The sequence below is a fragment of the Mugil cephalus genome, chromosome 11, assembly GCF_022458985.1.
Source record: "Mugil cephalus isolate CIBA_MC_2020 chromosome 11, CIBA_Mcephalus_1.1, whole genome shotgun sequence".
NCBI lineage: Eukaryota > Metazoa > Chordata > Actinopteri > Mugiliformes > Mugilidae > Mugil > Mugil cephalus.
In genome coordinates, this window is record NC_061780.1 from 14,072,771 (window position 1) to 14,087,114 (window position 14,344).

A 14,344-nucleotide genomic window follows, 5' to 3' on the forward strand; every position below is an offset into this window, starting at 1 on the left:
AACAGTTCCCAGACATGTGACAGGCACTATTGCATAACATCTCTAGTACCATATGCAGACACCCTCGTGCACTAATAATTGCATTTGAGCCTCTGATTTTGTACTTATTGTTCAGCCTTGACATTAGCTGTCGGTCTTAATTCCCTTCCCATGGAGTTTTAAATGGACACGTCTTTAGACTAACGAGCACCGACGTTTACATAAAAGCCTCACTTCTTAACAATGCTGTCCGTAGGTCACTGCGTGTCCTGTTCGCCCATACGCTCCTCCTAAAGCCTCATTTAATTTGTCTTTCCAGTCCTGTAAATTTACCCAGCTCCTGCCAAAAGTATTCCAAGTCTTCTGCTAACAATAGATGCCTATCCCAGTCACCTTTCCTAGTTGGTTTTAAGTGGCCACGTGTCAGAGGACAAACAACCTGTGACAGCGAAATAAAAGCTCATTGTCCGGCAAGTACTGCAAATACAGATGCCCCGTGGTCGAAATTATTTTTGGGTGAATAAAACACGGCAGGTCCCCGGCCATTTAAGTGTCCACGTGTCCTCGGATGAACAAATACTGACAGTCGTATAAAGGCTCGCTGACTTAACAATAGGGCCGCTCTCCGTCCTGTTCTTCGCTGATGAATGGCGATATTTTAGTCTGGGGTTAAATATGTGACCCCACCATGCTAAAATCTCAGGGGAGTATTTGTGACCTTGGTGCTAATGACAGTAGGTTGACCTTACGTGATCTTTTTTTATTTAGTCCTAGTAGGTTAGTGACAGTAAAAATAAAGATGTCTCTCCTTCCCAGTTCGCTGGCCATCGTCCCACACTCGGTTTTCCTGCTCTATCAACATCTGTTCTCCATGAAAAGATCAATGAGCGTCATTCATAAAAAGAGGACCACGTTTTAGATATTTTAGACCCGCCCAATTAAGTTTGGCCTACGCCCTGCAGTGGTTGTGGTGTAGTGATGCCTGTAACGATGCCCTTGCTTCTGCAGCGCTGATAAGTGTGTGCTATCTGGGTTTGCTCTATCCGTGACCTACAAATAACACTTTTTCTGTCTCCTTTAAAGTCTGTTTCCAGCCCCTACAAATGCCAATATAGTTTTTTTTTTTTTTTTTTACATAGCACAACCCCCCACTCACAGATCTGTAATCTGTTTGGGGACTGGACTACATACAGACACATACACACAGGCACACATGCAGTTAAACACAAACACACCCACCTTCCCCTCCGTAGCCTGGATAAGTGAGTAGCCAGCAGTGGTCGCGGCATATGTCTGCGTGTAATGACGTCCTAAGGCATACTACTCTGTAATTTAGCCCCTCTGCTCCCCCTCTCACAAAGCAACTAGGAAATCAACCAATTACAGTGCTGGGGTAGTTCTGTCATTTTTTTCCCCCCTTTGGTTAAGAAATGGTGTTCTTTTTATGCTCTTTCTGGTTTTAAGGGGCCATCACACACACACACACACACACACATGCGCGTTCGTACATACTGAAGAGAGCTTTGAAGAAAGAGGGCAGGGTGGAATACAGGCGAACTGATTTCTAATCACAGTCCTCTTTCAACTTGTCAGTGTTTGGTCTGTTCGGTGGCCCATAGTTGACGCAGCTGTGTCAGAGCCAGGCTTTTGCGCAGGCCTCCAACATTCGGCTTTCCGAGTAAATTTTGCCAACCGCCTGAAAACTTCAAAATATAGTTACGGTGTATTTGAACTATTACTGGATGGTTGTAAAATGTATTCAGCCAGGCCACAGGAAGGAGTAGAGAAATATGCAGATAGTAGGTGGAGAAGTAGACTGATGCAGTGATAAATGGATGTATCAACAGATAAAACCCAGCACACTCAGTGCTCAGGTTCGTAAGCACAATCTCCTTCTATGATTCAGAGTTACTAGAGTTGGATTCCAGTTTCTGTTGAACTAAGAATAGATAAGGGCAGAAGTACTGAATGCATCATTGTCACACGGAGCACTATGCTCTACTACGACTTTCTCCATAGGGGCTTGAACCAGGGCTTGTGGAATAGATATGTTAAAGTCTCTTATCTTTACCCAAAAACAGATAATGTGCAGATGTTAAGACCAGTGGATGCAGTCAGGTCACTGGTTGGACAAGTTTATTCTGCCCATTTAACAAACACAAAATGGTGAGAGTATAGTGAATGGATGAACAGGTTCAGTATTTTTCTTATAAAAGCTGTTAAAAGCAGACGACCAGATCAAATAACTGTACTTAATTGTACTTAGCTGCTCTGGAAGCAATTGCTTTGAAAACTGCTTTGAATTAATGACTGAACGTGACTTAGCTGTGACTTCATGTAAAATCTGATCCGCGGACAAACGTGTACATGTTATGAATTAGCGGAGGCGGATATCAGTTTTGAGGTTGTTCTGGTGCTCTCGCTGGGCTTAAAATAGAAAGGAATCTGTGTGTGCCTACTCGCATGTTTCTTTTTTCCATTTCCAGGAAACACCCTGGGTCTTGTGGTCACCTCCAAAACAACACAACATTTGTGTGCATTAAGTTTTAGAGTTGTAAAGAGAGAAAAAAAAAAGTCCTGTCCTTGATGGGATGCGATTCTTAAGGGCCATTTAATTATGGGAAAAATATTTGAGTCTGTAATCAAAAGTTGTTTATCAGTGGATCTGTTTTCACTTTTTGTAAAGCTTATAGGAGGTAACTTGATTGTATTTCTAAATATTGTGGATCTCAGCAAAGACAATAAACATTAAAAAAGTGTTTTGAAACTAGAACATTTATCCACACGTTCTTCTTTCTTGTCAAATCCTGGCACCTAGATGTGTGTGTCTTATGATATGGAGAGTAAAAACTGACCGATTAAACCAACCATCTGACCATAGAAACACTTTAGTTCCATCTTACACGTCAAACACAAATGTAAAACTCACCACTATACTCTACTCAGCTCTTCCATTGCACAATGATGAAAGGTACCCAACTGGAGTGTTAAAGGAAATTCCCAGGTTGTGTTAAGATGGTTCTCTGTTGGCCCATGGAAAAAAAAGAAAGAAGTGTTTACAAATCAACATACTCTGGGCTAGAACAAACAAGCTTTTGTGACCGGAGATGCTTTGGAAAATGTCTCATCAGTTGCTTTCTTTGCGTAGCATGCATGACCGATAGGTAGTCCATTGTCAGTTGGGGATCTATCGTATACACATAGACACACGCGTGCGCACGTGCGAGTCTTTTATCTTCATACCTGTGATCTTAATCATGAGCAGTGTGTTGTTTCTGAAGTATGACTGCAAGTCAACCAGTCCTCCCGGCCCTCCAGAAACGTAATTGCAGTGTCAGTTGTCGTTATCTATCAGGATACCAACAAGATGACATCTGTAAAGAGCAAAACAGAAAGCACTTGTTATGACAGATTGGATTTTGGACTTTCTTTACGACTATTATTTGCGCAGTGCTTTCTATTGCACTTTGTAAATGCGTCACTAAATTGTACAAGATGATGGAGAGGCAGCTGTTAGCTGTGAACTCGCGTCCTTTCTTTTTTTTTTCCCCCCGTCATTGCTGAGCTGAACAGGCTAGATCCCACATTGATCCTTTCATTGACCTGTAGGTGTGGCAAACTCAGGGGCTGCTGTGCTGTGCCTGACAGATTCCAGTGGTCTCCAAGTAATTACAGAGACATTCCTCGCACAGCAGCAGGGCACGATCACGTTTTAACCTAAACACACGTTTAGTACGTACTCTTAACACATTTGCTTTAATTGTGAAGCTATCAGGGTAGATGTTAGAATTTGAAGTGTAGGACAATTTGCGCACACATGTGATTACCCACGCCAGTGCCTGTATATAATTACCATACTGCTACTGTTTTTCTTGCTAAGTGTGTTTTTTATTAAGTGATAAACCTCTGTCTTCCTCTTTTTTTTTTTTTTTTTTTTTCTCTCTTAGGGCGACTGTGGTTGCCGTGGCCGCCTTCCTGGATGCGTTTCAGAAAGTGGCCGACCTCGCCACCAACTCAAGAGGTAGGATCTGTCAAACAGATGCACACACAATTGAGTGGTCGTCCCCATCTAACAAATTCTCCATTAATTAAACGAGTCTGAATGGACCCCAGATGTAGCGCCACACTGACGGGGCAGTTAAATCATTGGACGTGCCCGGGCGCCCGTGTGTCACATTGTTCGTCTCTATAGCTCCGCTGTGCAGGAGCAGTCGTTCACCTCTCTTCGCCGAGAAGTTCTGCGAGGTTGTTCGCTTTATCGTACGGGCAGTAAATCCATCAGTATGCAGTTTGAAGCTCCGCTGCTGGCTTTGTCTTTCGACCTTTGCCCCCCTTTCTCCGCTCCCTCGAGCCCCCAGCCGCCTCCAAGAACCCACCGCCGCTGCTACATCTGGACTCGCTGCTAGTCTTGTTTAATTCTGCGTAGGGAACGCGAGAGAGTGAGAGATCTCGCCCCCCCCCCCACACCCCCAGCTTTGACACCTCCAGCGCTGCACCATGCTATTAATAGCAACCGAGACAGACACACACATTCATCACCTCGCTCACGGCAGAGAGAAAGAGGAAAAGAGGGAGGAGGGAATGGAGCTAAGGGGAGAGATGGGGGTGTACAGTCAGGGAGTCATCGTTCTCTCCCTCTCTCTCTCTCTCTACAACTCGCACGGGGTATCTGTTTGCTGTGAAGGAGTCGGGTTCAGTTAGCCGAAGAGCGTTGCGTCATTTTTCATCCGCTCTTTCATCACTTTCTCTCCACATATTGTATTTTAGGGTAGCGGTGTCACGTAACACTCATCGTTTTCTGCTCTGTTGCTCTGGCTTCGCTCTCCGACCGAGCTCTCCAGCACAGAGGCAAGTGTGGATAATGAGTCATAATAGTCTGCTGCCTGACACATCTTTATCACAGGTAGATGGCGCGTCCACATGATAGTAGCAGGCTATTATGATGAGTCACGATTGCCATTAGTTGTTGTTGCAGTAAGACAACCCTTTAAACCCTTTAAATAGCCCCTACAGTCATTTTATGTGTGGTTTGAACCCATTATACTTTTAAGTGTTTTGTTGTGGTTGTTAAAGTTTGTACAGGGTGTAAATGCTTTCACAACACAATATAACATCCTTCAGCTTCGTTCATCCTTTGCTTCATTTATCAAATCGCTGGAGAAAATGGCAGTTTTGGCTACTGTGGCTACTGTACGTCTAATTCAAACACCGTCACACACATATGGGCACACACATGCACACTTAACCTAATGGCTGGCTTCCTGCAGATAGAGTTGTTAGATTTTTCCACAGTGATTAAAGACTTTGTGAATTGGCTGTGCTCAAGCGAGCTCTGATACCCACCTCTGATAGCTGCTGCATCGTCCAACATGTGTTGGGGAGAAACACTCATATTGTTTTATTTTATTTTATTTTATTTAGTTTGCTCCATTGTTTTGACGTTTATGATTTATGAATGCAGTTCACTGGCCTCTGGGCACATTATAAAGTACACTGAAAGTTGGTGGGAGGTAGACGAGCGAGTCTAGAATAAACTTTTTCTTTCATTTTAACTTAATTTTCTTTACTCTTATAGCAATAAGTTTTTTTTTGAAGTTTCTAGGAGCTCAGAGGCAAAAAGAAATTATATGAACTTTGATCTATCTACTGTATGATCAACCTCCACAACAGTAATAACTGTTTGGGAAGAAAATCTTTTACAATCTTTACAGTTATATTTAACCAAATCCAGCAGCTCTGTTGGAAACTACCATTTCCTCAAAGTGGTTATGTGTATGAAATGTTCCTCTGGGCATGACGGGTGTAGTCATGTTTCTGCTCAGTGAGGAGATCAACTTACTGTAGTGTTCACCCAGTGCACAAGTGTAAATATGTTTTCTAAAACGTCACAGCTTGTGTGTATGTGTGTATTCTTTCCATAGTGTCCATAGAGTCATACATCTGCATGGCGCGTTGCATCTGTTAAAATGTAAACACGCAATTTTATATTGATTATAATTAGCTAGAGGCCACGTACTCATACGTAGAGTAGCAGTAGTTTGTTTATTCGTTTTATTTCTCCTTATGTCTCGTCCTTCCAGTTGTAACCTGTTTCCCACACCCATTAACATTGTAATGGCATGGAAATCAAATGTGTGTATGTGTTCAGGGCCCAAACTTGACAGGGACATCTGTTCCTCTACAGCAACCAAGTACCCAGCCAAAGAAAGTTACGGTCATACCTAGTCTTGAACCAACCGATTGGTCATGGGGAACAAATCTGCACTCTATCTCTAGATTAATGGGTCACAGTCGACTTTACCTGGTGGCAATATTAGTCTCTTTAAATTATAAATAGCCAAAGTAACACCTATATATCCTCAGAGTATAACACAGACAAGTTAGCTTAGCCTATTTAGCCTATTTATGCCATGATGGTTGAGGTTAGGGCTTTTATCTATGGTCACCCATTTAAGACAATGCAGTTACTCCAACAGCTCCAACATTGTGTCAGTTATTTTGGACCCATATCTGAGTTAAAGTCTAGTAAGCGTTATTTAAGTTAGCCCTTACAGTCACCATTAGGTGTTGAAGATGCCTGTCCTCCACTGAAAGAAAGGGATTATTCTTGGAAGCCCGCTGAAGTGTCTGAGTAATGAGACTTTGGTCGGGCAAGAGCATTTCAACGAACAAATCAATCAGGAGACTAGAGGCCTTGTAGGAACAGATTGCAGTGCACATATTACAGGTAATTCAGTGCAATAGTCACGAGAACAAGGCTTTCGGCTGCCTTTATAAACGGCTGTTGTGTTGCACAGCTTTTTAGATATAGACAGTGGTGATAACTCATAAAACTTCAAGGGCTGATTTGTAGACACGGCATACTTTGATACGTGGCAGGTGGTATGCATACACGTGTTCAGATGAAAGTGACCCTGGGCGTCTTTTATCAGACTTAATAGCTCAATGAAGCAGGATCGGAGAAAAGAAAAACAAGAGATGCAGATTGGACTTTGGACAGCAATATTGTGTTGGCTCAGACATCACTGTAAAAATATTAATATGTTAAATGTGAATGGCAAACATTTTATGTGAAATGTGGCTGTAACCTCGTCAAAGAAAATCTTTCTTCCTAAAATACCACAGTGATTTTAATTTAAGGTTAGGCGATAAAATGTAAAACACCTATTGCACCAACTGTGGCGTTTTCACAGCTTTGCTCATACCAGCTATATTGTGGGTGAGAAATTAGTTGCACCTCAGCACGTCAATCAGTCAGTGTCGTTATCAGTGTGGAACGTCAGAATAGAGGTTTGCTGTTCATATAAATTACTGTCACACACTGTTTTATGCTTGTTATATTAAAGTTATACTTAAGGGCATGTCAGCTATTAATTGAGAACAATCAAGGGAACACACCATAGTTTTAACATAATCTGTTCTTGTGCAGCAGTATAGTTGTAATTAATTCAAAACACACTGATGTTGTGAAACAGCCCAACAGTGTTAACACTAGTAAATGCTCACTGCATGAGCTAATCATTGTGGCGTGGAAAAAAACAACAAAAAAAAAACATCAACAAAGTTTTGGAAATAGTTTTGCAAAAGACTGTAGCTTTATATAAATACCAGCTGTTGTTTGCTGTTTTTGTTTTTGCATTTAAGTGATTTATAGTATTTGTAAAGATTCATGAGAACCAGATGAATGAACTGAAGAAGATGAACAGAGGAGAAAACTCCCGTTTAAGCCCCGAGCACTGCGCCAGTTTTTGCATCACTTGGACGAGGCACACAGTCGGAGTACAGTTAGGGGAGAAATGCGGATTGCGATGCAAGAATGAGTGCGTGTAACCAGAATAAACACACAGTGAGAGCTGCATGAGCTTTTTCATTGTCAGGGATTGTAAAGGTTTCAGGTTTTATGGTTGAATGAAACCAAATTGCTGGAATGCCAGGAGGACAAAAAAATAGAACATAGCTAGACATAGTTGAGGATACAGTCGCAGACTTGCTTGTTGTACACACATGATTATGACAGATAATGTGTCTGTAAACACATACAACATAGTTGGCCAGTCAATGCCAGCAGGGTTCTTTGTCTCTGTCTGTCTCACACTCATTGACATGCACGGTTAGCTGAAGCCACCTGTTTCACTGCTCTAGTGTGATTGGGTATGAACTTCCTCCACCCACACAGAGTTCACTTTGATATTGCCTCCCTCAAAAAAACACATTGAACTTTATTTTCACACAAATCCACTGCTGTTTCACTTTCTTTTAATATTTAATACAGAAAGCCTGTATAGATTTTTAAAGTTATTGTTGGGTAGGTAGTTTTCTTATCTTCTTGGTCTTATTCCTGTGTATACATTTCATTCATATTTTTATGTCTCTGTTTATTTAACTGTATCTGTTTTGACTACCGCACATGCTTTCAAAATGGATGAGACATTTTTTCAACGTGGTGTAAACTGGTTGGCTGGCTTTGTCTGTCAGCAGCAGGTTGCTGAAGAAGTAACCTGAGAACACTTTTTTTTTTTTTTTGGTTACAGTGATTTAGCTCAAACACCAAATACTTAAGTGCAGTCAAGTTGAGAGGCCAACATCTGCACTGTGAAACAAACCAAAACATCTGGTTAGAGCTTAGTGTTCTATGTCACAAAAAGTGGCTTTAACATGTTCTGAGTTGTCTTGCCTGTAGCAGTTCTGGTCCTGACATTAAAAACACTCTTACAATCTTCAATCAGTCAATCCACTGTGTCTCCTTTGATTGATTGATTGATCAAAAGGATTATTCTGTTTAAACCAGTTTTTCAGATTTTTCATCCAATATACTTTTACATAAGCTTTTATTGATTTACATTGTTTGTTTTATGTTGTTTTATTCACCGCTCAGCCACAACATTAACCTCCTGACTAAAAACTATGCATTTATAGATTAGTAGGACCAAAGTAAAACTAAGCGTCATCTTTGAATAGGAAAAAAAACATGAATTATTTCATGGTATACTATAATAAAGTCAGCAATGTGTAAGAAAATAGAAAACTGTATATTTTAATACCGTTAGCAAAAGCAGAATTGCAAACAATTAATTTCCAAACTCCTCACAAGAGTACTTTAGCTAACTAATGAGCTTATTAGCTGTAGCTGACGGAATTTGTTAAATTTAGCGTCAAACTACGGAAGTTGATAAGCATAAATAAACATTTGAGGTTTTGTCCCTTGTCTGCTTTTATCCCGTGATTGGCTGTAGGATGAATCAGCTGAAATGTCCTCGTATGTGGACGAAGGGTCTCAGGAAGTTAAAAGCACTGTCAGGAGAAGTAAATAACATTTACCAAACTTTTTTCAAGCTTTTTTGTGCTTCCTGAGGTGATGCCACTGTTGCGTTGCGCTGTGCGGGATGCGTTTTCATCCACAGCTTTTTCATGGGTTTGTGGCACAAACACATGCTGCACACCTACGTGACGGTGTTTGCTGTAATAGGGCTAATGATTCTATTTAATTTAAACTCATGTGAAAACGTTAATGGTTAAACATAGAACAATGCCCTTTAGTGTCCAGGAGACTGAGAAACAAGCTGTTGCTAAGACCTGTGTGTGATTTTGCCCAATTAAAAATGTGACACCCTGGACAACATTGCTGGGAATCTTTAGTTTTTAAATTAGATCCCAATTTGAGTGACTGTGATTTGATTGCTGCAGTTGAGCAGAATTCTTTTCTTCTTACGAACTTTCACGAATCGAAAAAGCAAAGACATGTTCTAACAGGGCCTGTTTGTTGGAGGTTCATTACTCTTGGCTAAGCTTATGTTAAATTTGTAGGATGACTCACATTGATAACCCCCATTAGCAATAACCTGCTTGTATCATTGTCACTTCCTCCAAAAGGTAACTTCACTGCAGTACACTAAAGTATGTGGTCGTTTTGTAACAGTGCTCAGACATGATGTAACTTAGAGGAAACAAAACAGTTTAGTTAATAGAAGGACAGGTCAAACATGGTACAGCCTTATATAAAACACTTGACCGCCAGTCTTACATTAGCCTGCTTTCTTTGCACGTTCTTATACTTTCCTTTTTACCTAAAGTTTATCACGGTGTCCTTAGAAGTTTACCATTTCTCCTTTTATAATTTAACCACTCCAAAAAAATACAGCCTACAAGCAGCTCTGCTGGCAGAGGCAATACCGGGCAGTCCGAGCCATATCCATTCCCTCCAAAAACGTGAAACTATGAAGCGGAGAGCGTACAAGACAAAGCCTTATTGAAATCGTGAAGAGAGCGATAACAGAGGCACAAGAACAGAGGAGGCGAAAGAACAGCGCCTCTCTTGTTATAGAAAGCATCAGTTCATTTTCTGTAGATCCCTTATTTCCCACCACTTTGTGTCAAATTATGCTGTCGTCATAGTTTCCTTCTTTGCATAATGGGGCTTGTGCATGTGTCTGGTTTTTGTGTGCCTGTGGTCTTTTGGGCTTGACTGTCTATGCATGTCTGAGTTCATCGTGTACATCTGTGCTACCTCTTGGGGGTATTCCATTCACTAAGTGAGTGCGCTAGTGACAGAGTGGGTGAGTAGTGAGATTTCTTTCGAGTCAGCCACAGTGGAACAGCTGACGGCTACCAGACTACGGAGCGATGTTCTCACTGCGTGCAACAGTCAACACAGAGGACAAAAAATAAAAACCAATACAAAAATGGTTACAGTTACGTATTGTTGTGGTATTTGCTATCAACTCATACAAAGGTTAAAGTCAAACAGGACTTACGTTGCTTTGCTATAAAGTCATACACTTGTGGAGGATTTCTTACAGATCACATGGGTTTACAGAGAGCCAGCTTTTCCAGTTTTATATAATTGGAGGGCTGGTTTGTGTCTTCCATTGACCCATGCTTAAACCTTGAAATACAATTGTGCAAATTGAGCATAAAACATCTAGGAGTTGAGGTGTGTCTGAAAGAGCTTGCAGTCTGAATAGTCATGCATTGTGTAGTACATAATTAATACCATGATCCCTGGACCTTTAACAGGCGAAGTAAATAACATTGACCATCTTGTGATAATTCAGTGTTCTGCTGGGAAACGTTTGGACCTTGGGCATTCGTGTGGATGTTACTTAGTCATGTACCACCCACCTAGACCAGACCAGACACCCCCACCCCATAGCAGTCACACTCCTTGATGGCAGCAGCCATCACCAGCAGGATGCAGCCTGACACAGACGCACCAAAGCAGTTAACGAACAACTCAAAAAACATGAAGAACAGCACAAGGTGTTGACCTGGCCTCCAAATTTACTAGATCCTAAACTGATCAAATATCTGTGGAAGAAGCCTGATCCACAGAGATCCCTCTACTCAACCCATGGGATCCATAGAACATATGGGTGCAGAAAAATTACTGGTAAATTGCCAGAACTCATCCCCCTCCTTTCTTACTCGCTGCACGAAAAAACATGTACACTCAACACAAAATTTCTCACAACAACCAAAGCCTAAAAGCTTAATAATAACGGTATAAAAATAACCAGGGCTGTCACATGTGGGGATGGCAGCTGTTAGGACAATGTCTCAACATGTAGTATGTGTGTGTCTGTGTGTGTGTGTGTGTGTGTGTGTGTACACCTATACAGCATATGGAAGCGTGGGACTGAGTGTGTATATTAATCCCAGTGGCGCTTTCAGCAGCTCCAGTGTTTGTAAGTCTGTAAGGACATGTCTGACTCTGTAGAGATGAAATAGACACCTGCCAGAAAGCTAGCATGTAGAAGCTTGTTTAATCTGTTTCCAGCAAATGTGTTTTTAATTATTCGAAACCCTCGCATCTTGTATGACCACCAGATGATTGCTATTCCTTGAAAGAAGGAAGAAATCATCAGCTCTTACACGCATCCTGTTTGGATGATTGCCGTATCCTCACCACGTCAATCCCTCTTAGTGGATTTTACCTCATTGTAGTTTGTTATTTACAGAAATACACTGCGAACCTGGTTTTCCGCAAGAGCCAGTGGAAACAAAGAGAACCCAGACCAAACACAAACACCTGTATGTTGACTGGAAGCAGCTCAGTACGTCTGAGTAAGCTGCTGCCTTTATGAAACTTTAATGAATGCTGGTCTTTCCTTAGAGGAGAGTCGGAATATTATGGAATTTAAAAAAAGCTTATGTTGCACTGAATATTGGCTGCAGTGCTGAATCTCAAATAGAAATCTAAGGTAAGTATAGAATAGTGTCTCCTGTGAGTACCATACTGGTTCACCGGTCGAGATGTACTTTTCTCATAGAGTTCATCAAGTTCTCCTCCCGCTCTGTATTTGCCAACTCGTTCTAGCTGTTACAAAGTGTCTGTGCTACATATTTATGACCTTTATACATTACCTAGCTTCAACCCATTGTATAACCTCTCCCATGTACAGCATTGCTGCCCCTCCTTATGGAATAGCTTAGCTCCTCTGAGGTCCATATGTGCCTACAATGAGTCCACTACCCAAAAATAACTTCCATTCTACAGACTGTTCTTCTTTTACTACTGCATCACTGTGAAACCGAACAAAAGACAACAGGCATCCTCCAAAAACAGCAGTTATTGTAGAAATGATTGCTTATACTGGGTTTCTGTGTTTAGCAGCTATCCCAGGCGAGTGGGGTTGTAAACCCCAGATGTCCCCAAAGATTTACCCTCTACTGTTTCCAGTCATCTGGTAATGCACTTGGTGCCTCTGCTAATTCAGGGCAGAGGGTGTCACATCTGTTATCCGTTATCTATGCCTGTCAATACTGTAGGCATATATAACAATTTTTCCATATCCTCATGCTTTTTACTTTTTAGTTTGTTTGTTAGACGTTAATTTACATGCACGTGATGCAGACACTTAACAGGTTGGTGCTTAAAGTCAAAATGAGAGCTCGAGGTAAGGTTGGTCATTATTGTACACGTCCGCGAGCTGCAGGTCTCTTTAGTCTTTGAATGTGAGTGCGTCTGGGAATCCCAAACACTGCTCATTAATATGGCTATAAGCCACCCAGAGCGCTGGCATGTCCAAGTGTTCACATCAGTGTGTGTGATCGAGAGTAAAATAATCAAGTGCTTTGTATATACGTGCACATCCAGGCAAGCACATGCTACACATCTTTACCCTCCAGTGTGTATATGTGGGTTCGTGCATATTCATGTCCTGGTTGTTTCTCAATGAGGCTTCTGTTCCTGCTCTCATCCCCTTTTACTGAGTGACAATAGACCGTACAATTACTGTGAACTAGCAGGCCAACATATCTTAATTAAAGCAAAAAAGTGATCCAGTTGACTCGGTTAACTCTAGATACGCTGAGTACTTTCATTTGACGGGCTCCAAGGCAAAAAGAGCATTTTTGTCTGAAGTGACACATTTGGTTTCTAAACCCAGCTTGGAATCCGCTGAACCCGAGACTTTAATAGAACGTACATGAATATCAGCCTAACTGTATTTTCTTCTATTTCTCTAAGTGCTCTCTGTGTCTCTGCCATGGACGGACCCCCATACAGCTCTACTGAAAAAAACAGGCCCTTTCCTGTCTGCCTATTTCAGTTCATGCCTTGCTCTCTGTTACAGAGCACCCGAGACCCTGAACTAACCCACTGTCTCAGTGCCCTCTCTCTGAAAGGGCTCTGTCCTCTTTTCGGGTTTCAGCACAAGACTAGCTGTGGCTGTGCAGCCTACATTTCCTGTCTTCTATCCAGCCCAGACCTACACCCCATCCACTGAACAAGCTCTATGCCCCTCAAACCGTCCTCTGTTCTCTCCCGGTCACACCGACTCTACCCTGGGAATCTTGCAGATCAGTGCAACCAGCAAATAGATCAGTTAAAGGGTCAAACACACTCACTCATAGACTCACAACATAATTTCAAGCTTGCTGGTATGTGCACATGGGCACATATGTCAAACTCGACATCTCTCAGGTTCATGTAATATCTTATATTATTGTGAGTCAAACTCTTAATTCACAATAGAAATGTGTTGACACAGAAACACGCAAGGAACTTCCTTTGAAACATTTCGCTACAACCATCTACTTTGGTAGGAATGTCTCTGCTTTCACGCATATGTGTGGAACAAAAGGTTAAAACACAGAGCCTGTGTGTGCGTGGTTCAGAATCACAAGAGAGAATCACCTCTACACTTGTGTGTGCATGAAGTGTGTGTCCACGCGAGTGTTTGTGTGTGTTAGCGCTGTTTGCTCTCTGTTTTTGTTTAAACATAAACCCGGTTTGACCAGTGAGCTTTGGATCTGGAACATCTGACATGCATGCAAAGAAAATTCAAAGCACATTTCTTAGGCAAATGAACGTCAGACTTTAGTCCTGCTGAGGTGGTTTGATGAGAGGCATTTCTTAAGCAGGCTG

The 14,344-nt window shown here is 41.7% G+C and overlaps 1 protein-coding gene across 8 annotated transcripts in view; it reads left to right on the plus strand.

Annotated features, from left to right (window-relative positions):
* Positions 1–14,344, plus strand: part of LOC125016185 (protein MTSS 1-like) — a 46,149-nt gene that overhangs the window by 3,158 nt on the left and 28,647 nt on the right. For all 8 annotated transcript variants that reach the window (XM_047598454.1, XM_047598453.1, XM_047598458.1 and 5 more), the window contains exon 3: positions 3,927–4,000. In XM_047598454.1, the coding sequence (XP_047454410.1) occupies positions 3,927–4,000 (74 nt within the window). The remainder of the gene's footprint in view (positions 1–3,926; positions 4,001–14,344) is intronic.